Here is a 27552-nt window from a genome sequence, read left to right on the forward strand (position 1 = left end):
AATGAAGCATAATTAACATGGCGTGAATTTCATTCACTAAGGCAAAAGGATAGATGTTGATATGATGTTCAACCTTTAGATTTCAATCTAGGAATGGTGACATAAATTTTAACTTTGTTTCCTTTTTACATCCATTCCATTTATATACTTAATAACAAGTTAATCCAATAAAGAAAACTAGCAAGGTTCCTTCCATTATTACTACGTTCATTTAACCTTATCAAAATACTCCTTTCCACAACTCTAAATTCAATATTTTAAATGCTTGCCATAACCATGATTCACCAAGTTTTATGAACTTAAATAACTACATTTATCCATATGAATAATGTCATGCACTTAAATTTGAATTCATTAAATTTCCACCATACACTCATGCAAGAAATACAACCATCCATGATAATTTAAAACATAAAACAAGCACACTATAAACATCACATAACACAGATATGATCTCGGAGTTCACCCCGGATGGGCTACATCTCCGGGTCTGCTCAACTGCAAGACCCTTTTGGTATTTAATATAGTTAAGGTTACATAATTACATGTCTTTACAATCTTGCCACTTAGGCGATTACAATCAATATACAACAGACACTTCGGACATTAATTACATAATGATCCCTTTTGTAACAGATCCTACTAAGTACATCAAGTAAAAAAAGGCAAGGATTCCTTAATAGGTGGTACCTTAAATGGGGTCTAGACCGACGTTGGATAGACCAAGGAAAACAGATGACGGGGTCCCCACAAATTTCCAAATTAATAGATCATGCACAAACGTTAACGAGTAAATACAACATTTTCTCAAATTGACATAAACGTCTATTCAAATTAGTTAACACTAGATCCCCACTAATGATAAGATGGTTTTCAACAATAGTCTAGCCCCCTTTCTAACGACACAAAACAAAATTTCCCCTTTTTCTATGAAGAACAAATACATAATGAGTGAATGACAAAAAGGAAAGGAATCATTTCCGAGCTAAATTAGCTTCTATTGTATACATTTAAGGATCAAAACCATCACCTCCATTTAATTTACCCTTTATCATATAGTTATTTATCATTTGGGTTTAAAAATTACAATGAAGGTCATTGCTATACCAAGGCCCATAATTCTGTATATATATATTTAATAATACATGCTAAATAGGTGTTACCCATATTAGCATATATTTTAAATATATACCTTTATCCCCTTTTGGTTAAACATACTTGCTAGAGTATAAACTACATCTCATTATCTTTTTAATACCAAAATAGTTCTTAAGATAACTTTATACTAATAAGTAAAATCCCCTTTTCTTTTATTTTAAACATTATATATACTAATATAAAATCCCAACTCATTTTGAAAATACAATATATTACTTAAAACAGATTTTACACCAATAACATCTCCCCATTTTATAAAATGAAAACCCCCATTTCATGTTTAACTATACTAATAAGATTTTTTTTTTTATAAAAAACATTTTAAAAACAAAGCAAAGGGCGGCCAAACCCTAGGCGGCGAAACCCTAGGGCGGCCGAGCCCGAGCCGAAGAGGCTGCGGCCTCCACGGAGGACGCAGGCCCCTCGGCCTCCACTTACAGTGGAGTCGGGGGTTCTGCGCCTTCCGTGGGGGTCGCAGGCCCTTCGGCTCCCCACACAGTGGCGCCGGGAGGGACTGTGGCCTCCATGGGAGACACAGTCCCCTCGGCCCCCACTGTGTGTGGGCACCGAAAGAACTGCGAGCGGCGCGCGGGGAGGGGCGGGTTGAGCTTCGGCTCCCCCCCCGAAAACCCCAAATTTTGTATATATTTTTTTTTTGTTTAATAATTTTTTTTTTGATTCGCCTCACAGTCCGAATTTTAATCATTTAAGAATGCTTCAAAATAAAATAAAATAGGTATACAACGAAAATAACGAAATCTCCCATCATTTTATTTTTATTACAGATCCATTCTTTTCCAGATTTTTCCAAAAATCATCGTTATGGGAAAGATATTTTCCATCAAGTTTTCAGATCACAACTCCATTAAGAACAAGGATTTGATTCAAGAACAACCAAGTTTGAAAAAAAACTGGAACTAAGCTTCAAGGAAACATTCATGGCTAATATCATTTATTTCTTTTCTTTTCTTCAACATTTCATGGAGAACACAACAACAAACAAACAGGTAGATTGGAATCCTACCTCAAAATGCAATTTCCAGGCATGAATCTTGATAAAATGCTTCCCATTCTGCTGCTCCCATCCAAATCTTCCATTTTTCTTCCAAAAAAAACTCCCAAAACCAAGAACCCCCAAAATGTCTCCAAAACTAGGTTAAAAAGAAAAAGCCCTAATTTTGCCCTAATTTCAATTTCGAATTTAGGGTTTTATTTCTAAAATACAATAAATGAAAATCCAAATGGGAATCATTCATTCCCTCCTTGTTCATTTTTCTTTTAAAATTTAAAAGCTTCTATTTCATATTCAACTCTAATTTAATTTACTGAAATTCAAACTTTTATATTTTATCAACTATACAAGTAAGAAGAAATAATTTCTTTTAAACAATAATAATTTTCCCTTTTCCCTCCAAATGCGAAAATGCGTAATTTATTGCTATCTCCCAAATGTCTTTAAATTTTTCCTTTCCAAAAACGCATAATCTCATTAAATTCATTATTTTGAAATTAGCTATTAAATTAACTCGCTACAACATAATAAAGCGATATTTTTAAATAAATGACTAATCTAATGCAAGAGTTTAATTTATTCTAATTTCTCAACTACAAATGCATAAAAGTTACAAATGCGTAAATGAGCACACTAACCTCAGTTAAATACCTTAAACTTGCTACAATAATAATTTAAAGCAAGTCTCTTTAATTACTGATTAATCGTATAAAGAAGCTACCTATTTAAATTTTCTATATCTCTAATGTGTACGTTTAACCATAATTTTAAATTTAATACTTAGGATAACAAACCTCACTTACCTCGTGCAAGGCATGCAAATCGAGGTAGTCCTCCAAATCTCTCGACACGCATCCCAATGAAAGGCAAGCTCCACGAATCCACGCACGATGCTCACCTAACCATGGCTAAGGCAAGACGAGCGTTATATGACCACTAATTCCGAATTCAAAAGATGAAAGAGCATACTCAACCTTGCAAGTTCCAAAGGAGGTGAACCTTGCCCTAAGCGGTGTTGTACCTGCAATCTCCTGCACCCATGAACTCATACAAGCATGCATATACATATACATATTCAATGAAGGCGTTAGCTCGAGATTTATCTCAAGGGTTAGGGAACAATTGTATTTACACGAAAATCGATGCAAAAGCACAATAATAAGTATGCACAATTTATTTATATTATCTAAACTACACATTGCATATCGGTTAATCTACCATTCGAGAATGCCACATAGGAAGTCAATCAAGGTTAAATGGGTTTTAAAAGTCCGACCAGGGTATGGGCATTACATTCTCCCCCCCTAGGTTCCGACTTACTCCTGGAAGTCGCAAAGTTAACGGAAGTCCTGCAACACTTATTAGTCCTTAAACTCAATTAACAATTATCAATTTGCACAAACACCTATTTTGTCAACAATTTAAAACATTATTCACCAATAAAAATGCATCTAACACCATTCACACCTTCAAACATTCTATAATCTACACTCAATCATAGCAAGGATACGAGACTTTTCCCTTTTTATTTCACCAAATTTAAAGCAATTAAAGTATATAAGCACAGTTATCATACTCATTTATCAAACAAGACACGAAAATATGCTCTCAAGGTCAATTTCTCTCACCAATTCATCTCTTTCACAAAACTTTATCACATAGGACTAGCTTCACATATCAATTTTACAACCAAGTTAACTTTTCAACATATAAGAACAACATAAGAACTCAATTGTTTACACTTTTCAGACATACAAGAACTTTTCCAATGACTATGCCCCATAACATAGTGACAAGTTAATACCATTTAATCCATGATTACACATAATTTCCATCCACAAGACTGGTTTGCACAACACAATAGGCCACATGTGAGCATGTCTAATGCTCGGTCAAAGGTAACATATATGATCCACATCTCTATGTCTGCTCTCAGAATACATACATGATCAACAAATATCCATCATCTCACTCAAGGGCTTGATGGTGCTAGGGTACACCATAGCGGTGCCACCTTCCATACAAGTCCCCCGTGAATATCCCTTGTTGTGTAAGGTGTTTAGCCTCCAAGAGATAGTCACCACTCATAGGTAGGTAGTGGATCTTAGCTGTTTTCACAGCCTCACATACCTCCATCCTCAAGGTTCCTTGCGTCTACTTCCTCGTATACACTCATCCAAGCCCGTCTCCCACGTTCTTGGAGAGGAATTCACATCACAACATAAGACCAGCATTCAAAAACAACAAGAATTAACCGGTTTAGCCACCAAAGTACAAAAGATTAAGGGTAATATTTGTCAATTCCAACAATAAAACAAGAAAATAATTTCCGGATTTGCAACATCAAATCAAGTAAAATCAAGATCGCAAGTTTCGTGGCTAAACTGTCAAGGTCAAAGTAAAATAAATTGCTGGCCCACAAGATAATCAATAAATAAATAAATAAAAGAAATTCAGAAGTGCACATTACATCACTATGTGACTAGTAGCTAGCCACCAACGAGGAAGGAAGGAACAATCGTCTAGCTATCCTAGTAGCTCATCATGTGGTGTGGCCAAGTCACACATCCACATGGCATGGCAGTGTGCACCTCGGCATCACCCCGCATCACGTCGTCACGTGGCATGGCTCTACCCAATACATAGCGGTAGACCGCATGGAAATGTCTACTACATCCCGCATCGTGTCTCAGCACGGCATGGCAATACTCCAAGCGGACAAAGTACGCAATGGACGTATCCCGCATGGCAGTGTACCCCGCGGATAAGGCACGCGCTGGTCACACTCCGCATAGCGATGTTCCTCTCAGGATACTCGCCGTAAGCCAGAGGTATACATGGCTAAGGTCTACCCATAAGTCTACCAACACTAGCCAGTTGGTAACTTATGTAGAACAATAACACGCCTCTCATGAAGACAAGGCAACAAATGCTCCAACATGTAAGAAAGTACCACACCTCTCATGAAGACAAGGCAACAAATGCTCCAATGGAATCCAACAATATGCCCAAAAACTGTCATCAATATGCTCGAGATAAAGGATAGGAATAGGCTGGCACATATGAACCTCATAAATCGGTTCATCACAAGGGGAAGTATTGAGTACACCTATGTTATAGTTTCGCTACAAAACCATGTTTTTCCTCGAAATAGGGAAGCTAAAGTTGCTTCGCGTCGACATTACTCGTACGCTGTTCATACTATTTCAAGGAACGGTGACTACTACTACTACCCCTTCACATACTGACTTATCAACAACCCGTGGGTTGGCACTCAGTAAGGAAACAAATAAGCAACACCACATAGATAGGTATGGTTTCCCATACTCCTAAGCAAACATATTCCCCATGGTTGATTACTTCACCATCCCATGGGCACACAAAGCAAGTACGGGTTCTCTCACAACACACACCGAATAGCACCATTACTGGTTTAGTCACATTTACGGGGAGTTTTTTTTTTTACATTATGCTAACACATACTTAAGGGAAGTTTCTAATTATGCTTTACACATGAATCACCAACAAGGTTTACTCTAGATCCGCGTTCTGAAATTTTCAACAATTCAATTTACACAATGAGATAACATCATTCTAATATCTTTCTCAATCTTCCCTAAGCATTTTCATTCACATTATTAACTATGCAATTTTTCCCTTTTCAAGATGAGAAACTTTCCCCTTTCAATTAGAAGCCCAAAGCAACATAAAATTTCACATGCATTATAACAAAATTTCTTCTTAAATCACTGCATTCCAAATAGTATTTCAAAGACAACAATTCCTGTATTTTAGACAAGAGGAGGAAGAGAGTTGGAAAATCAACTATTTCCTACGAATACACAAGAATTTCAAAATCACACCATATACTCGGATATAAGTTTATCATTTGAGTTGCACGGTTTTCATTTTGCTATCTTTTAGGAAGGTGTTGAAGCATCCGAACATGACATTTCTAATCATTATTGTTGCACTATAATGTTCTAGTGTTCCGATCAAGAATTCAAGACAACCAAACTTTCTTTTGTAATACAAGTCTTCTTGAGAACAATCGCTATTCGTAATACAATACAATACAATAATACATCAAATCTAACATTGGAAACTCATAATATAACAAGGAGGTAAATGAAGAGCTATCTACTAGATATTACACATTTAATGCATACAAATTCAACAAGTCTTTCATTTACTCCTTCTTAAACACGATAAGGCAATTATCTAAATCCAAAGCAAGTTAAATGGCGCGTCATTCAATAGGTTCTAAATCACACTAGTTTAATTAAACACTTAAAACAATCTTTCGAGGAGCACATTAATTCACTCTTGAAGCTACTACAATATGTCCTCTTTTGGTATTCTTTTTTCACATCAAGAAATTTTCACAAAATCACTATACGCATATTAAAGCACCTTACTTAAGATGAAATTTATTTATATTACTCCTACCAAGCACATGGAGAGTCCTTAATGCAAACATACCATTTTCTATCATTAACCAAAAATTAACTCCCAAGTCATTCCCTTTCACAATCTAAAACACAAAAACATTATAAGGCTCACACAAGGGCTCAAGATATATCATCCTTTCTCTTGCAATAAGAAAACTTAAATGAGAGATAACTACACATATCAATCCCTTTTAATTTACTTAGAGAGAGAAAAGAGGATGAGTCATAATCACTCAATTTACTACATAATAAGCATTAACATTTGCCATACTAGTTTTTTAAAGTGGACAATCATTAGGGTAGATCAAAACCATAAACAAGCACGTTTCGTACTTTTAGATTTAAGATATCAACAACTCACCCAGAAGGATTAGCCAAAGGAGCAAAATAAATCAAAAATGAAAGTACATACAAATCCCTTTTCAAGGTAAGAGAAATCATAGACCAAGACCTCATTAGGTAGACAAAACACCCATAATTACTCCCAAAACACCCACATCAATAAGGTGAAACACAAGGTGTGAACACACACGTTACACCCAAGTACGGTTTGTTAAATCACACCCTCACATCAAGGAGGACAAGCACACATCATAAAGTAGACCCACACACAACAACTAAGAGCACAAGTGAAACCAGAGATCCCAGTGTTGCAACATGGGCTCTGATACCAAGTGTAATGCCCCGCCAGGAAACCCCTAGGGGTTTAAATTAAAAACACTCAAATAGAGTGTAAATTTTTTTTTTTATAATAACTAAGAGTGTTAATGAAAAGGTTACAATATTAAGATAGATTGAAGTGATCTCAAGTTATCTCTATCTAGATAACACAGCGGAAGGCTAAAACGATCCTAGGGAGTTTCCCAACGCGATTACACAACTTTACACCTAACTCAACTTGCGTCATTTGATCCATTAAACTAGATATCTTAGTTACGAGGACAATGCATAGATCTTAATTACAAATGTGTTCAATGGTTTGACATCTTATAATTTTAGGAAGAGATCATTTACTATAGACGGTTAGGGAGCCATTGAGAAGTTATTTATTCATTGCACTTTAATTCATAATTACATTAGGAGGTCTCCAAATGGGCTCAAGCGCCTATAAATATAACAAGGTTCATTCATTAGAGTTTTAAAATGACCATCCACACTTGACATCATCCTTTAATACTATAAATATGCTTTACGAGATTCATTCGTTTAGGGTTATACTTCGATTAGTAAAACAAGGATGCCATCATTTGATTTTAAGATATTCACCCACATTTGTTAACTTTTTTTTTTGTTAATATTAAAAGCATGGTTGATGAGAGGAATTCATTTCTTAAAGATTAACCACAGTTAATAGAATGAGATTCCCTTCATTAGATTTCGTGCATAGCCAACTGATGAGTGGAAGTTCTTTTATGAAGGGTATAATGTGAGTAGCCATAGGATTCATTTGATGTTTTAATAATGCAAAGAGATGGACTAACTTCATTTAGATGAGAGTGTATTAGGAATCCCATGAGTTCATCCTTTAAATTAAGATATATTTAGCAAGGTGATATTCATCATTTCAAGATTAGAGAAATAAGATCATAATGGCGTCCTTCTATTGGGTTTAAAATACAATTATCTTTTTGCATATCCCCTCTTTTTGTTAGATGACAGTAATATGCGAGAGATACTTTAACTAGGATTTAATGTATAAACAACAATTCAATTACTTTTCCATTTAAGATTAATTTTAGCAATCATGAGGGATTCCTTTTATATGGATTAAAATAGGGATATCTATTTGAGTTCACACAATTATAAAGTAAATCTGGTGAGGATTATTGGTTAAGATTACAACATAAATTACTAAGTATATTCATCCAATATACAACATGAATTACCTAATTGAGTCCACACGATTATCATTTTACTCTAGTGAGGAATATAGTTAAGGTTAAAGCGTGAAATAACTTAATGAATCATCCAATGCAATGAAGCATAATTAACATGGCGTGAATTTCATTCACTAAGGCAAAAGGATAGATGTTGATATGATGTTCAACCTTTAGATTTCAATCTAGGAATGGTGACATAAATTTTAACTTTGTTTCCTTTTTACATCCATTCCATTTATATACTTAATAACAAGTTAATCCAATAAAGAAAACTAGCAAGGTTCCTTCCATTATTACTACGTTCATTTAACCTTATCAAAATACTCCTTTCCACAACTCTAAATTCAATATTTTAAATGCTTGCCATAACCATGATTCACCAAGTTTTATGAACTTAAATAACTACATTTATCCATATGAATAATGTCATGCACTTAAATTTGAATTCATTAAATTTCCACCATACACTCATGCAAGAAATACAACCATCCATGATAATTTAAAACATAAAACAAGCACACTATAAACATCACATAACACAGATATGATCTCGGAGTTCACCCCGGATGGGCTACATCTCCGGGTCTGCTCAACTGCAAGACCCTTTTGGTATTTAATATAGTTAAGGTTACATAATTACATGTCTTTACAATCTTGCCACTTAGGCGATTACAATCAATATACAACAGACACTTCGGACATTAATTACATAATGATCCCTTTTGTAACAGATCCTACTAAGTACATCAAGTAAAAAAAGGCAAGGATTCCTTAATAGGTGGTACCTTAAATGGGGTCTAGACCGACGTTGGATAGACCAAGGAAAACAGATGACGGGGTCCCCACAAATTTCCAAATTAATAGATCATGCACAAACGTTAACGAGTAAATACAACATTTTCTCAAATTGACATAAACGTCTATTCAAATTAGTTAACACTAGATCCCCACTAATGATAAGATGGTTTTCAACAATAGTCTAGCCCCCTTTCTAACGACACAAAACAAAATTTCCCCTTTTTCTATGAAGAACAAATACATAATGAGTGAATGACAAAAAGGAAAGGAATCATTTCCGAGCTAAATTAGCTTCTATTGTATACATTTAAGGATCAAAACCATCACCTCCATTTAATTTACCCTTTATCATATAGTTATTTATCATTTGGGTTTAAAAATTACAATGAAGGTCATTGCTATACCAAGGCCCATAATTCTGTATATATATATTTAATAATACATGCTAAATAGGTGTTACCCATATTAGCATATATTTTAAATATATACCTTTATCCCCTTTTGGTTAAACATACTTGCTAGAGTATAAACTACATCTCATTATCTTTTTAATACCAAAATAGTTCTTAAGATAACTTTATACTAATAAGTAAAATCCCCTTTTCTTTTATTTTAAACATTATATATACTAATATAAAATCCCAACTCATTTTGAAAATACAATATATTACTTAAAACAGATTTTACACCAATAACATCTCCCCATTTTATAAAATGAAAACCCCCATTTCATGTTTAACTATACTAATAAGATTTTTTTTTTTTTAAAAAACATTTTAAAAACAAAGCAAAGGGCGGCCAAACCCTAGGCGGCGAAACCCTAGGGCGGCCGAGCCCGAGCCGAAGAGGCTGCGGCCTCCACGGAGGACGCAGGCCCCTCGGCCTCCACTTACAGTGGAGTCGGGGGTTCTGCGCCTTCCGTGGGGGTCGCAGGCCCTTCGGCTCCCCACACAGTGGCGCCGGGAGGGACTGTGGCCTCCATGGGAGACGCAGTCCCCTCGGCCCCCACTGTGTGTGGGCACCGAAAGAACTGCGAGCGGCGCGCGGGGAGGGGCGGGTTGAGCTTCGGCTCCCCCCCCGAAAACCCCAAATTTTGTATATATTTTTTTTTTGTTTAATAATTTTTTTTTTGATTCGCCTCACAGTCCGAATTTTAATCATTTAAGAATGCTTCAAAATAAAATAAAATAGGTATACAACGAAAATAACGAAATCTCCCATCATTTTATTTTTATTACAGATCCATTCTTTTCCAGATTTTTCCAAAAATCATCGTTATGGGAAAGATATTTTCCATCAAGTTTTCAGATCACAACTCCATTAAGAACAAGGATTTGATTCAAGAACAACCAAGTTTGAAAAAAAACTGGAACTAAGCTTCAAGGAAACATTCATGGCTAATATCATTTATTTCTTTTCTTTTCTTCAACATTTCATGGAGAACACAACAACAAACAAACAGGTAGATTGGAATCCTACCTCAAAATGCAATTTCCAGGCATGAATCTTGATAAAATGCTTCCCATTCTGCTGCTCCCATCCAAATCTTCCATTTTTCTTCCAAAAAAAACTCCCAAAACCAAGAACCCCCAAAATGTCTCCAAAACTAGGTTAAAAAGAAAAAGCCCTAATTTTGCCCTAATTTCAATTTCGAATTTAGGGTTTTATTTCTAAAATACAATAAATGAAAATCCAAATGGGAATCATTCATTCCCTCCTTGTTCATTTTTCTTTTAAAATTTAAAAGCTTCTATTTCATATTCAACTCTAATTTAATTTACTGAAATTCAAACTTTTATATTTTATCAACTATACAAGTAAGAAGAAATAATTTCTTTTAAACAATAATAATTTTCCCTTTTCCCTCCAAATGCGAAAATGCGTAATTTATTGCTATCTCCCAAATGTCTTTAAATTTTTCCTTTCCAAAAACGCATAATCTCATTAAATTCATTATTTTGAAATTAGCTATTAAATTAACTCGCTACAACATAATAAAGCGATATTTTTAAATAAATGACTAATCTAATGCAAGAGTTTAATTTATTCTAATTTCTCAACTACAAATGCATAAAAGTTACAAATGCGTAAATGAGCACACTAACCTCAGTTAAATACCTTAAACTTGCTACAATAATAATTTAAAGCAAGTCTCTTTAATTACTGATTAATCGTATAAAGAAGCTACCTATTTAAATTTTCTATATCTCTAATGTGTACGTTTAACCATAATTTTAAATTTAATACTTAGGATAACAAACCTCACTTACCTCGTGCAAGGCATGCAAATCGAGGTAGTCCTCCAAATCTCTCGACACGCATCCCAATGAAAGGCAAGCTCCACGAATCCACGCACGATGCTCACCTAACCATGGCTAAGGCAAGACGAGCGTTATATGACCACTAATTCCGAATTCAAAAGATGAAAGAGCATACTCAACCTTGCAAGTTCCAAAGGAGGTGAACCTTGCCCTAAGCGGTGTTGTACCTGCAATCTCCTGCACCCATGAACTCATACAAGCATGCATATACATATACATATTCAATGAAGGCGTTAGCTCGAGATTTATCTCAAGGGTTAGGGAACAATTGTATTTACACGAAAATCGATGCAAAAGCACAATAATAAGTATGCACAATTTATTTATATTATCTAAACTACACATTGCATATCGGTTAATCTACCATTCGAGAATGCCACATAGGAAGTCAATCAAGGTTAAATGGGTTTTAAAAGTCCGACCAGGGTATGGGCATTACATTCTCCCCCCCTAGGTTCCGACTTACTCCTGGAAGTCGCAAAGTTAACGGAAGTCCTGCAACACTTATTAGTCCTTAAACTCAATTAACAATTATCAATTTGCACAAACACCTATTTTGTCAACAATTTAAAACATTATTCACCAATAAAAATGCATCTAACACCATTCACACCTTCAAACATTCTATAATCTACACTCAATCATAGCAAGGATACGAGACTTTTCCCTTTTTATTTCACCAAATTTAAAGCAATTAAAGTATATAAGCACAGTTATCATACTCATTTATCAAACAAGACACGAAAATATGCTCTCAAGGTCAATTTCTCTCACCAATTCATCTCTTTCACAAAACTTTATCACATAGGACTAGCTTCACATATCAATTTTACAACCAAGTTAACTTTTCAACATATAAGAACAACATAAGAACTCAATTGTTTACACTTTTCAGACATACAAGAACTTTTCCAATGACTATGCCCCATAACATAGTGACAAGTTAATACCATTTAATCCATGATTACACATAATTTCCATCCACAAGACTGGTTTGCACAACACAATAGGCCACATGTGAGCATGTCTAATGCTCGGTCAAAGGTAACATATATGATCCACATCTCTATGTCTGCTCTCAGAATACATACATGATCAACAAATATCCATCATCTCACTCAAGGGCTTGATGGTGCTAGGGTACACCATAGCGGTGCCACCTTCCATACAAGTCCCCCGTGAATATCCCTTGTTGTGTAAGGTGTTTAGCCTCCAAGAGATAGTCACCACTCATAGGTAGGTAGTGGATCTTAGCTGTTTTCACAGCCTCACATACCTCCATCCTCAAGGTTCCTTGCGTCTACTTCCTCGTATACACTCATCCAAGCCCGTCTCCCACGTTCTTGGAGAGGAATTCACATCACAACATAAGACCAGCATTCAAAAACAACAAGAATTAACCGGTTTAGCCACCAAAGTACAAAAGATTAAGGGTAATATTTGTCAATTCCAACAATAAAACAAGAAAATAATTTCCGGATTTGCAACATCAAATCAAGTAAAATCAAGATCGCAAGTTTCGTGGCTAAACTGTCAAGGTCAAAGTAAAATAAATTGCTGGCCCACAAGATAATCAATAAATAAATAAATAAAAGAAATTCAGAAGTGCACATTACATCACTATGTGACTAGTAGCTAGCCACCAACGAGGAAGGAAGGAACAATCGTCTAGCTATCCTAGTAGCTCATCATGTGGTGTGGCCAAGTCACACATCCACATGGCATGGCAGTGTGCACCTCGGCATCACCCCGCATCACGTCGTCACGTGGCATGGCTCTACCCAATACATAGCGGTAGACCGCATGGAAATGTCTACTACATCCCGCATCGTGTCTCAGCACGGCATGGCAATACTCCAAGCGGACAAAGTACGCAATGGACGTATCCCGCATGGCAGTGTACCCCGCGGATAAGGCACGCGCTGGTCACACTCCGCATAGCGATGTTCCTCTCAGGATACTCGCCGTAAGCCAGAGGTATACATGGCTAAGGTCTACCCATAAGTCTACCAACACTAGCCAGTTGGTAACTTATGTAGAACAATAACACGCCTCTCATGAAGACAAGGCAACAAATGCTCCAACATGTAAGAAAGTACCACACCTCTCATGAAGACAAGGCAACAAATGCTCCAATGGAATCCAACAATATGCCCAAAAACTGTCATCAATATGCTCGAGATAAAGGATAGGAATAGGCTGGCACATATGAACCTCATAAATCGGTTCATCACAAGGGGAAGTATTGAGTACACCTATGTTATAGTTTCGCTACAAAACCATGTTTTTCCTCGAAATAGGGAAGCTAAAGTTGCTTCGCGTCGACATTACTCGTACGCTGTTCATACTATTTCAAGGAACGGTGACTACTACTACTACCCCTTCACATACTGACTTATCAACAACCCGTGGGTTGGCACTCAGTAAGGAAACAAATAAGCAACACCACATAGATAGGTATGGTTTCCCATACTCCTAAGCAAACATATTCCCCATGGTTGATTACTTCACCATCCCATGGGCACACAAAGCAAGTACGGGTTCTCTCACAACACACACCGAATAGCACCATTACTGGTTTAGTCACATTTACGGGGAGTTTTTTTTTTTACATTATGCTAACACATACTTAAGGGAAGTTTCTAATTATGCTTTACACATGAATCACCAACAAGGTTTACTCTAGATCCGCGTTCTGAAATTTTCAACAATTCAATTTACACAATGAGATAACATCATTCTAATATCTTTCTCAATCTTCCCTAAGCATTTTCATTCACATTATTAACTATGCAATTTTTCCCTTTTCAAGATGAGAAACTTTCCCCTTTCAATTAGAAGCCCAAAGCAACATAAAATTTCACATGCATTATAACAAAATTTCTTCTTAAATCACTGCATTCCAAATAGTATTTCAAAGACAACAATTCCTGTATTTTAGACAAGAGGAGGAAGAGAGTTGGAAAATCAACTATTTCCTACGAATACACAAGAATTTCAAAATCACACCATATACTCGGATATAAGTTTATCATTTGAGTTGCACGGTTTTCATTTTGCTATCTTTTAGGAAGGTGTTGAAGCATCCGAACATGACATTTCTAATCATTATTGTTGCACTATAATGTTCTAGTGTTCCGATCAAGAATTCAAGACAACCAAACTTTCTTTTGTAATACAAGTCTTCTTGAGAACAATCGCTATTCGTAATACAATACAATACAATAATACATCAAATCTAACATTGGAAACTCATAATATAACAAGGAGGTAAATGAAGAGCTATCTACTAGATATTACACATTTAATGCATACAAATTCAACAAGTCTTTCATTTACTCCTTCTTAAACACGATAAGGCAATTATCTAAATCCAAAGCAAGTTAAATGGCGCGTCATTCAATAGGTTCTAAATCACACTAGTTTAATTAAACACTTAAAACAATCTTTCGAGGAGCACATTAATTCACTCTTGAAGCTACTACAATATGTCCTCTTTTGGTATTCTTTTTTCACATCAAGAAATTTTCACAAAATCACTATACGCATATTAAAGCACCTTACTTAAGATGAAATTTATTTATATTACTCCTACCAAGCACATGGAGAGTCCTTAATGCAAACATACCATTTTCTATCATTAACCAAAAATTAACTCCCAAGTCATTCCCTTTCACAATCTAAAACACAAAAACATTATAAGGCTCACACAAGGGCTCAAGATATATCATCCTTTCTCTTGCAATAAGAAAACTTAAATGAGAGATAACTACACATATCAATCCCTTTTAATTTACTTAGAGAGAGAAAAGAGGATGAGTCATAATCACTCAATTTACTACATAATAAGCATTAACATTTGCCATACTAGTTTTTTAAAGTGGACAATCATTAGGGTAGATCAAAACCATAAACAAGCACGTTTCGTACTTTTAGATTTAAGATATCAACAACTCACCCAGAAGGATTAGCCAAAGGAGCAAAATAAATCAAAAATGAAAGTACATACAAATCCCTTTTCAAGGTAAGAGAAATCATAGACCAAGACCTCATTAGGTAGACAAAACACCCATAATTACTCCCAAAACACCCACATCAATAAGGTGAAACACAAGGTGTGAACACACACGTTACACCCAAGTACGGTTTGTTAAATCACACCCTCACATCAAGGAGGACAAGCACACATCATAAAGTAGACCCACACACAACAACTAAGAGCACAAGTGAAACCAGAGATCCCAGTGTTGCAACATGGGCTCTGATACCAAGTGTAATGCCCCGCCAGGAAACCCCTAGGGGTTTAAATTAAAAACACTCAAATAGAGTGTAAATTTTTTTTTTTATAATAACTAAGAGTGTTAATGAAAAGGTTACAATATTAAGATAGATTGAAGTGATCTCAAGTTATCTCTATCTAGATAACACAGCGGAAGGCTAAAACGATCCTAGGGAGTTTCCCAACGCGATTACACAACTTTACACCTAACTCAACTTGCGTCATTTGATCCATTAAACTAGATATCTTAGTTACGAGGACAATGCATAGATCTTAATTACAAATGTGTTCAATGGTTTGACATCTTATAATTTTAGGAAGAGATCATTTACTATAGACGGTTAGGGAGCCATTGAGAAGTTATTTATTCATTGCACTTTAATTCATAATTACATTAGGAGGTCTCCAAATGGGCTCAAGCGCCTATAAATATAACAAGGTTCATTCATTAGAGTTTTAAAATGACCATCCACACTTGACATCATCCTTTAATACTATAAATATGCTTTACGAGATTCATTCGTTTAGGGTTATACTTCGATTAGTAAAACAAGGATGCCATCATTTGATTTTAAGATATTCACCCACATTTGTTAACTTTTTTTTTTGTTAATATTAAAAGCATGGTTGATGAGAGGAATTCATTTCTTAAAGATTAACCACAGTTAATAGAATGAGATTCCCTTCATTAGATTTCGTGCATAGCCAACTGATGAGTGGAAGTTCTTTTATGAAGGGTATAATGTGAGTAGCCATAGGATTCATTTGATGTTTTAATAATGCAAAGAGATGGACTAACTTCATTTAGATGAGAGTGTATTAGGAATCCCATGAGTTCATCCTTTAAATTAAGATATATTTAGCAAGGTGATATTCATCATTTCAAGATTAGAGAAATAAGATCATAATGGCGTCCTTCTATTGGGTTTAAAATACAATTATCTTTTTGCATATCCCCTCTTTTTGTTAGATGACAGTAATATGCGAGAGATACTTTAACTAGGATTTAATGTATAAACAACAATTCAATTACTTTTCCATTTAAGATTAATTTTAGCAATCATGAGGGATTCCTTTTATATGGATTAAAATAGGGATATCTATTTGAGTTCACACAATTATAAAGTAAATCTGGTGAGGATTATTGGTTAAGATTACAACATAAATTACTAAGTATATTCATCCAATATACAACATGAATTACCTAATTGAGTCCACACGATTATCATTTTACTCTAGTGAGGAATATAGTTAAGGTTAAAGCGTGAAATAACTTAATGAATCATCCAATGCAATGAAGCATAATTAACATGGCGTGAATTTCATTCACTAAGGCAAAAGGATAGATGTTGATATGATGTTCAACCTTTAGATTTCAATCTAGGAATGGTGACATAAATTTTAACTTTGTTTCCTTTTTACATCCATTCCATTTATATACTTAATAACAAGTTAATCCAATAAAGAAAACTAGCAAGGTTCCTTCCATTATTACTACATTCATTTAACCTTATCAAAATACTCCTTTCCACAACTCTAAATTCAATATTTTAAATGCTTGCCATAACCATGATTCACCAAGTTTTATGAACTTAAATAACTACATTTATCCATATGAATAATGTCATGCACTTAAATTTGAATTCATTAAATTTCCACCATACACTCATGCAAGAAATACAACCATCCATGATAATTTAAAACATAAAACAAGCACACTATAAACATCACATAACACAGATATGATCTCGGAGTTCACCCCGGATGGGCTACATCTCCGGGTCTGCTCAACTGCAAGACCCTTTTGGTATTTAATATAGTTAAGGTTACATAATTACATGTCTTTACAATCTTGCCACTTAGGCGATTACAATCAATATACAACAGACACTTCGGACATTAATTACATAATGATCCCTTTTGTAACAGATCCTACTAAGTACATCAAGTAAAAAAAGGCAAGGATTCCTTAATAGGTGGTACCTTAAATGGGGTCTAGACCGACGTTGGATAGACCAAGGAAAACAGATGACGGGGTCCCCACAAATTTCCAAATTAATAGATCATGCACAAACGTTAACGAGTAAATACAACATTTTCTCAAATTGACATAAACGTCTATTCAAATTAGTTAACACTAGATCCCCACTAATGATAAGATGGTTTTCAACAATAGTCTAGCCCCCTTTCTAACGACACAAAACAAAATTTCCCCTTTTTCTATGAAGAACAAATACATAATGAGTGAATGACAAAAAGGAAAGGAATCATTTCCGAGCTAAATTAGCTTCTATTGTATACATTTAAGGATCAAAACCATCACCTCCATTTAATTTACCCTTTATCATATAGTTATTTATCATTTGGGTTTAAAAATTACAATGAAGGTCATTGCTATACCAAGGCCCATAATTCTGTATATATATATTTAATAATACATGCTAAATAGGTGTTACCCATATTAGCATATATTTTAAATATATACCTTTATCCCCTTTTGGTTAAACATACTTGCTAGAGTATAAACTACATCTCATTATCTTTTTAATACCAAAATAGTTCTTAAGATAACTTTATACTAATAAGTAAAATCCCCTTTTCTTTTATTTTAAACATTATATATACTAATATAAAATCCCAACTCATTTTGAAAATACAATATATTACTTAAAACAGATTTTACACCAATAACATCTCCCCATTTTATAAAATGAAAACCCCCATTTCATGTTTAACTATACTAATAAGATTTTTTTTTTTAAAAAAAACATTTTAAAAACAAAGCAAAGGGCGGCCAAACCCTAGGCGGCGAAACCCTAGGGCGGCCGAGCCCGAGCCGAAGAGGCTGCGGCCTCCACGGAGGACGCAGGCCCCTCGGCCTCCACTTACAGTGGAGTCGGGGGTTCTGCGCCTTCCGTGGGGGTCGCAGGCCCTTCGGCTCCCCACACAGTGGCGCCGGGAGGGACTGTGGCCTCCATGGGAGACGCAGTCCCCTCGGCCCCCACTGTGTGTGGGCACCGAAAGAACTGCGAGCGGCGCGCGGGGAGGGGCGGGTTGAGCTTCGGCTCCCCCCCCGAAAACCCCAAATTTTGTATATATTTTTTTTTTGTTTAATAATTTTTTTTTGATTCGCCTCACAGTCCGAATTTTAATCATTTAAGAATGCTTCAAAATAAAATAAAATAGGTATACAACGAAAATAACGAAATCTCCCATCATTTTATTTTTATTACAGATCCATTCTTTTCCAGATTTTTCCAAAAATCATCGTTATGGGAAAGATATTTTCCATCAAGTTTTCAGATCACAACTCCATTAAGAACAAGGATTTGATTCAAGAACAACCAAGTTTGAAAAAAAACTGGAACTAAGCTTCAAGGAAACATTCATGGCTAATATCATTTATTTCTTTTCTTTTCTTCAACATTTCATGGAGAACACAACAACAAACAAACAGGTAGATTGGAATCCTACCTCAAAATGCAATTTCCAGGCATGAATCTTGATAAAATGCTTCCCATTCTGCTGCTCCCATCCAAATCTTCCATTTTTCTTCCAAAAAAAACTCCCAAAACCAAGAACCCCCAAAATGTCTCCAAAACTAGGTTAAAAAGAAAAAGCCCTAATTTTGCCCTAATTTCAATTTCGAATTTAGGGTTTTATTTCTAAAATACAATAAATGAAAATCCAAATGGGAATCATTCATTCCCTCCTTGTTCATTTTTCTTTTAAAATTTAAAAGCTTCTATTTCATATTCAACTCTAATTTAATTTACTGAAATTCAAACTTTTATATTTTATCAACTATACAAGTAAGAAGAAATAATTTCTTTTAAACAATAATAATTTTCCCTTTTCCCTCCAAATGCGAAAATGCGTAATTTATTGCTATCTCCCAAATGTCTTTAAATTTTTCCTTTCCAAAAACGCATAATCTCATTAAATTCATTATTTTGAAATTAGCTATTAAATTAACTCGCTACAACATAATAAAGCGATATTTTTAAATAAATGACTAATCTAATGCAAGAGTTTAATTTATTCTAATTTCTCAACTACAAATGCATAAAAGTTACAAATGCGTAAATGAGCACACTAACCTCAGTTAAATACCTTAAACTTGCTACAATAATAATTTAAAGCAAGTCTCTTTAATTACTGATTAATCGTATAAAGAAGCTACCTATTTAAATTTTCTATATCTCTAATGTGTACGTTTAACCATAATTTTAAATTTAATACTTAGGATAACAAACCTCACTTACCTCGTGCAAGGCATGCAAATCGAGGTAGTCCTCCAAATCTCTCGACACGCATCCCAATGAAAGGCAAGCTCCACGAATCCACGCACGATGCTCACCTAACCATGGCTAAGGCAAGACGAGCGTTATATGACCACTAATTCCGAATTCAAAAGATGAAAGAGCATACTCAACCTTGCAAGTTCCAAAGGAGGTGAACCTTGCCCTAAGCGGTGTTGTACCTGCAATCTCCTGCACCCATGAACTCATACAAGCATGCATATACATATACATATTCAATGAAGGCGTTAGCTCGAGATTTATCTCAAGGGTTAGGGAACAATTGTATTTACACGAAAATCGATGCAAAAGCACAATAATAAGTATGCACAATTTATTTATATTATCTAAACTACACATTGCATATCGGTTAATCTACCATTCGAGAATGCCACATAGGAAGTCAATCAAGGTTAAATGGGTTTTAAAAGTCCGACCAGGGTATGGGCATTACATTCTCCCCCCCTAGGTTCCGACTTACTCCTGGAAGTCGCAAAGTTAACGGAAGTCCTGCAACACTTATTAGTCCTTAAACTCAATTAACAATTATCAATTTGCACAAACACCTATTTTGTCAACAATTTAAAACATTATTCACCAATAAAAATGCATCTAACACCATTCACACCTTCAAACATTCTATAATCTACACTCAATCATAGCAAGGATACGAGACTTTTCCCTTTTTATTTCACCAAATTTAAAGCAATTAAAGTATATAAGCACAGTTATCATACTCATTTATCAAACAAGACACGAAAATATGCTCTCAAGGTCAATTTCTCTCACCAATTCATCTCTTTCACAAAACTTTATCACATAGGACTAGCTTCACATATCAATTTTACAACCAAGTTAACTTTTCAACATATAAGAACAACATAAGAACTCAATTGTTTACACTTTTCAGACATACAAGAACTTTTCCAATGACTATGCCCCATAACATAGTGACAAGTTAATACCATTTAATCCATGATTACACATAATTTCCATCCACAAGACTGGTTTGCACAACACAATAGGCCACATGTGAGCATGTCTAATGCTCGGTCAAAGGTAACATATATGATCCACATCTCTATGTCTGCTCTCAGAATACATACATGATCAACAAATATCCATCATCTCACTCAAGGGCTTGATGGTGCTAGGGTACACCATAGCGGTGCCACCTTCCATACAAGTCCCCCGTGAATATCCCTTGTTGTGTAAGGTGTTTAGCCTCCAAGAGATAGTCACCACTCATAGGTAGGTAGTGGATCTTAGCTGTTTTCACAGCCTCACATACCTCCATCCTCAAGGTTCCTTGCGTCTACTTCCTCGTATACACTCATCCAAGCCCGTCTCCCACGTTCTTGGAGAGGAATTCACATCACAACATAAGACCAGCATTCAAAAACAACAAGAATTAACCGGTTTAGCCACCAAAGTACAAAAGATTAAGGGTAATATTTGTCAATTCCAACAATAAAACAAGAAAATAATTTCCGGATTTGCAACATCAAATCAAGTAAAATCAAGATCGCAAGTTTCGTGGCTAAACTGTCAAGGTCAAAGTAAAATAAATTGCTGGCCCACAAGATAATCAATAAATAAATAAATAAAAGAAATTCAGAAGTGCACATTACATCACTATGTGACTAGTAGCTAGCCACCAACGAGGAAGGAAGGAACAATCGTCTAGCTATCCTAGTAGCTCATCATGTGGTGTGGCCAAGTCACACATCCACATGGCATGGCAGTGTGCACCTCGGCATCACCCCGCATCACGTCGTCACGTGGCATGGCTCTACCCAATACATAGCGGTAGACCGCATGGAAATGTCTACTACATCCCGCATCGTGTCTCAGCACGGCATGGCAATACTCCAAGCGGACAAAGTACGCAATGGACGTATCCCGCATGGCAGTGTACCCCGCGGATAAGGCACGCGCTGGTCACACTCCGCATAGCGATGTTCCTCTCAGGATACTCGCCGTAAGCCAGAGGTATACATGGCTAAGGTCTACCCATAAGTCTACCAACACTAGCCAGTTGGTAACTTATGTAGAACAATAACACGCCTCTCATGAAGACAAGGCAACAAATGCTCCAACATGTAAGAAAGTACCACACCTCTCATGAAGACAAGGCAACAAATGCTCCAATGGAATCCAACAATATGCCCAAAAACTGTCATCAATATGCTCGAGATAAAGGATAGGAATAGGCTGGCACATATGAACCTCATAAATCGGTTCATCACAAGGGGAAGTATTGAGTACACCTATGTTATAGTTTCGCTACAAAACCATGTTTTTCCTCGAAATAGGGAAGCTAAAGTTGCTTCGCGTCGACATTACTCGTACGCTGTTCATACTATTTCAAGGAACGGTGACTACTACTACTACCCCTTCACATACTGACTTATCAACAACCCGTGGGTTGGCACTCAGTAAGGAAACAAATAAGCAACACCACATAGATAGGTATGGTTTCCCATACTCCTAAGCAAACATATTCCCCATGGTTGATTACTTCACCATCCCATGGGCACACAAAGCAAGTACGGGTTCTCTCACAACACACACCGAATAGCACCATTACTGGTTTAGTCACATTTACGGGGAGTTTTTTTTTTTACATTATGCTAACACATACTTAAGGGAAGTTTCTAATTATGCTTTACACATGAATCACCAACAAGGTTTACTCTAGATCCGCGTTCTGAAATTTTCAACAATTCAATTTACACAATGAGATAACATCATTCTAATATCTTTCTCAATCTTCCCTAAGCATTTTCATTCACATTATTAACTATGCAATTTTTCCCTTTTCAAGATGAGAAACTTTCCCCTTTCAATTAGAAGCCCAAAGCAACATAAAATTTCACATGCATTATAACAAAATTTCTTCTTAAATCACTGCATTCCAAATAGTATTTCAAAGACAACAATTCCTGTATTTTAGACAAGAGGAGGAAGAGAGTTGGAAAATCAACTATTTCCTACGAATACACAAGAATTTCAAAATCACACCATATACTCGGATATAAGTTTATCATTTGAGTTGCACGGTTTTCATTTTGCTATCTTTTAGGAAGGTGTTGAAGCATCCGAACATGACATTTCTAATCATTATTGTTGCACTATAATGTTCTAGTGTTCCGATCAAGAATTCAAGACAACCAAACTTTCTTTTGTAATACAAGTCTTCTTGAGAACAATCGCTATTCGTAATACAATACAATACAATAATACATCAAATCTAACATTGGAAACTCATAATATAACAAGGAGGTAAATGAAGAGCTATCTACTAGATATTACACATTTAATGCATACAAATTCAACAAGTCTTTCATTTACTCCTTCTTAAACACGATAAGGCAATTATCTAAATCCAAAGCAAGTTAAATGGCGCGTCATTCAATAGGTTCTAAATCACACTAGTTTAATTAAACACTTAAAACAATCTTTCGAGGAGCACATTAATTCACTCTTGAAGCTACTACAATATGTCCTCTTTTGGTATTCTTTTTTCACATCAAGAAATTTTCACAAAATCACTATACGCATATTAAAGCACCTTACTTAAGATGAAATTTATTTATATTACTCCTACCAAGCACATGGAGAGTCCTTAATGCAAACATACCATTTTCTATCATTAACCAAAAATTAACTCCCAAGTCATTCCCTTTCACAATCTAAAACACAAAAACATTATAAGGCTCACACAAGGGCTCAAGATATATCATCCTTTCTCTTGCAATAAGAAAACTTAAATGAGAGATAACTACACATATCAATCCCTTTTAATTTACTTAGAGAGAGAAAAGAGGATGAGTCATAATCACTCAATTTACTACATAATAAGCATTAACATTTGCCATACTAGTTTTTTAAAGTGGACAATCATTAGGGTAGATCAAAACCATAAACAAGCACGTTTCGTACTTTTAGATTTAAGATATCAACAACTCACCCAGAAGGATTAGCCAAAGGAGCAAAATAAATCAAAAATGAAAGTACATACAAATCCCTTTTCAAGGTAAGAGAAATCATAGACCAAGACCTCATTAGGTAGACAAAACACCCATAATTACTCCCAAAACACCCACATCAATAAGGTGAAACACAAGGTGTGAACACACACGTTACACCCAAGTACGGTTTGTTAAATCACACCCTCACATCAAGGAGGACAAGCACACATCATAAAGTAGACCCACACACAACAACTAAGAGCACAAGTGAAACCAGAGATCCCAGTGTTGCAACATGGGCTCTGATACCAAGTGTAATGCCCCGCCAGGAAACCCCTAGGGGTTTAAATTAAAAACACTCAAATAGAGTGTAAATTTTTTTTTTTATAATAACTAAGAGTGTTAATGAAAAGGTTACAATATTAAGATAGATTGAAGTGATCTCAAGTTATCTCTATCTAGATAACACAGCGGAAGGCTAAAACGATCCTAGGGAGTTTCCCAACGCGATTACACAACTTTACACCTAACTCAACTTGCGTCATTTGATCCATTAAACTAGATATCTTAGTTACGAGGACAATGCATAGATCTTAATTACAAATGTGTTCAATGGTTTGACATCTTATAATTTTAGGAAGAGATCATTTACTATAGACGGTTAGGGAGCCATTGAGAAGTTATTTATTCATTGCACTTTAATTCATAATTACATTAGGAGGTCTCCAAATGGGCTCAAGCGCCTATAAATATAACAAGGTTCATTCATTAGAGTTTTAAAATGACCATCCACACTTGACATCATCCTTTAATACTATAAATATGCTTTACGAGATTCATTCGTTTAGGGTTATACTTCGATTAGTAAAACAAGGATGCCATCATTTGATTTTAAGATATTCACCCACATTTGTTAACTTTTTTTTTTGTTAATATTAAAAGCATGGTTGATGAGAGGAATTCATTTCTTAAAGATTAACCACAGTTAATAGAATGAGATTCCCTTCATTAGATTTCGTGCATAGCCAACTGATGAGTGGAAGTTCTTTTATGAAGGGTATAATGTGAGTAGCCATAGGATTCATTTGATGTTTTAATAATGCAAAGAGATGGACTAACTTCATTTAGATGAGAGTGTATTAGGAATCCCATGAGTTCATCCTTTAAATTAAGATATATTTAGCAAGGTGATATTCATCATTTCAAGATTAGAGAAATAAGATCATAATGGCGTCCTTCTATTGGGTTTAAAATACAATTATCTTTTTGCATATCCCCTCTTTTTGTTAGATGACAGTAATATGCGAGAGATACTTTAACTAGGATTTAATGTATAAACAACAATTCAATTACTTTTCCATTTAAGATTAATTTTAGCAATCATGAGGGATTCCTTTTATATGGATTAAAATAGGGATATCTATTTGAGTTCACACAATTATAAAGTAAATCTGGTGAGGATTATTGGTTAAGATTACAACATAAATTACTAAGTATATTCATCCAATATACAACATGAATTACCTAATTGAGTCCACACGATTATCATTTTACTCTAGTGAGGAATATAGTTAAGGTTAAAGCGTGAAATAACTTAATGAATCATCCAATGCAATGAAGCATAATTAACATGGCGTGAATTTCATTCACTAAGGCAAAAGGATAGATGTTGATATGATGTTCAACCTTTAGATTTCAATCTAGGAATGGTGACATAAATTTTAACTTTGTTTCCTTTTTACATCCATTCCATTTATATACTTAATAACAAGTTAATCCAATAAAGAAAACTAGCAAGGTTCCTTCCATTATTACTACGTTCATTTAACCTTATCAAAATACTCCTTTCCACAACTCTAAATTCAATATTTTAAATGCTTGCCATAACCATGATTCACCAAGTTTTATGAACTTAAATAACTACATTTATCCATATGAATAATGTCATGCACTTAAATTTGAATTCATTAAATTTCCACCATACACTCATGCAAGAAATACAACCATCCATGATAATTTAAAACATAAAACAAGCACACTATAAACATCACATAACACAGATATGATCTCGGAGTTCACCCCGGATGGGCTACATCTCCGGGTCTGCTCAACTGCAAGACCCTTTTGGTATTTAATATAGTTAAGGTTACATAATTACATGTCTTTACAATCTTGCCACTTAGGCGATTACAATCAATATACAACAGACACTTCGGACATTAATTACATAATGATCCCTTTTGTAACAGATCCTACTAAGTACATCAAGTAAAAAAAGGCAAGGATTCCTTAATAGGTGGTACCTTAAATGGGGTCTAGACCGACGTTGGATAGACCAAGGAAAACAGATGACGGGGTCCCCACAAATTTCCAAATTAATAGATCATGCACAAACGTTAACGAGTAAATACAACATTTTCTCAAATTGACATAAACGTCTATTCAAATTAGTTAACACTAGATCCCCACTAATGATAAGATGGTTTTCAACAATAGTCTAGCCCCCTTTCTAACGACACAAAACAAAATTTCCCCTTTTTCTATGAAGAACAAATACATAATGAGTGAATGACAAAAAGGAAAGGAATCATTTCCGAGCTAAATTAGCTTCTATTGTATACATTTAAGGATCAAAACCATCACCTCCATTTAATTTACCCTTTATCATATAGTTATTTATCATTTGGGTTTAAAAATTACAATGAAGGTCATTGCTATACCAAGGCCCATAATTCTGTATATATATATTTAATAATACATGCTAAATAGGTGTTACCCATATTAGCATATATTTTAAATATATACCTTTATCCCCTTTTGGTTAAACATACTTGCTAGAGTATAAACTACATCTCATTATCTTTTTAATACCAAAATAGTTCTTAAGATAACTTTATACTAATAAGTAAAATCCCCTTTTCTTTTATTTTAAACATTATATATACTAATATAAAATCCCAACTCATTTTGAAAATACAATATATTACTTAAAACAGATTTTACACCAATAACATCTCCCCATTTTATAAAATGAAAACCCCCATTTCATGTTTAACTATACTAATAAGATTTTTTTTTTTAAAAAAAACATTTTAAAAACAAAGCAAAGGGCGGCCAAACCCTAGGCGGCGAAACCCTAGGGCGGCCGAGCCCGAGCCGAAGAGGCTGCGGCCTCCACGGAGGACGCAGGCCCCTCGGCCTCCACTTACAGTGGAGTCGGGGGTTCTGCGCCTTCCGTGGGGGTCGCAGGCCCTTCGGCTCCCCACACAGTGGCGCCGGGAGGGACTGTGGCCTCCATGGGAGACGCAGTCCCCTCGGCCCCCACTGTGTGTGGGCACCGAAAGAACTGCGAGCGGCGCGCGGGGAGGGGCGGGTTGA

General features: G+C 35.3%; 1 protein-coding gene across 1 annotated transcript; it reads left to right on the forward strand.

The window, feature by feature from the left end:
- Positions 1-1088: 1088 nt before the first annotated feature.
- LOC131031126 (extensin-like) lies at positions 1089-27552 on the forward strand. Its single transcript, XM_059220692.1, has 5 exons — positions 1089-1123; positions 1492-1760; positions 10093-10356; positions 18689-18952; positions 27284-27552. The coding sequence occupies exons 1-5, from the start codon at positions 1089-1091 to the stop codon at positions 27550-27552; spliced, it is 1101 nt and encodes a 366-aa protein (XP_059076675.1).

Source organism: Cryptomeria japonica, chromosome 5 (assembly GCF_030272615.1).
Source record: "Cryptomeria japonica chromosome 5, Sugi_1.0, whole genome shotgun sequence".
Classification (NCBI taxonomy): Eukaryota; Viridiplantae; Streptophyta; class Pinopsida; order Cupressales; family Cupressaceae; genus Cryptomeria; species Cryptomeria japonica.

Bases quoted from the DNA above. Each gene is read 5' to 3' on its own strand.
- LOC131031126 (XM_059220692.1), top strand. From the start codon at position 1,089: ATGAAGGTCATTGCTATACCAAGGCCCATAATTCT. The intron at 1,761-10,092 runs GTTGAGCTTCGG...AACAAAGCAAAG, and splicing joins CGGCGCGCGGGGAGGGGCGG to GGCGGCCAAACCCTAGGCGG. The intron at 18,953-27,283 runs GTTGAGCTTCGG...AACAAAGCAAAG, and splicing joins CGGCGCGCGGGGAGGGGCGG to GGCGGCCAAACCCTAGGCGG.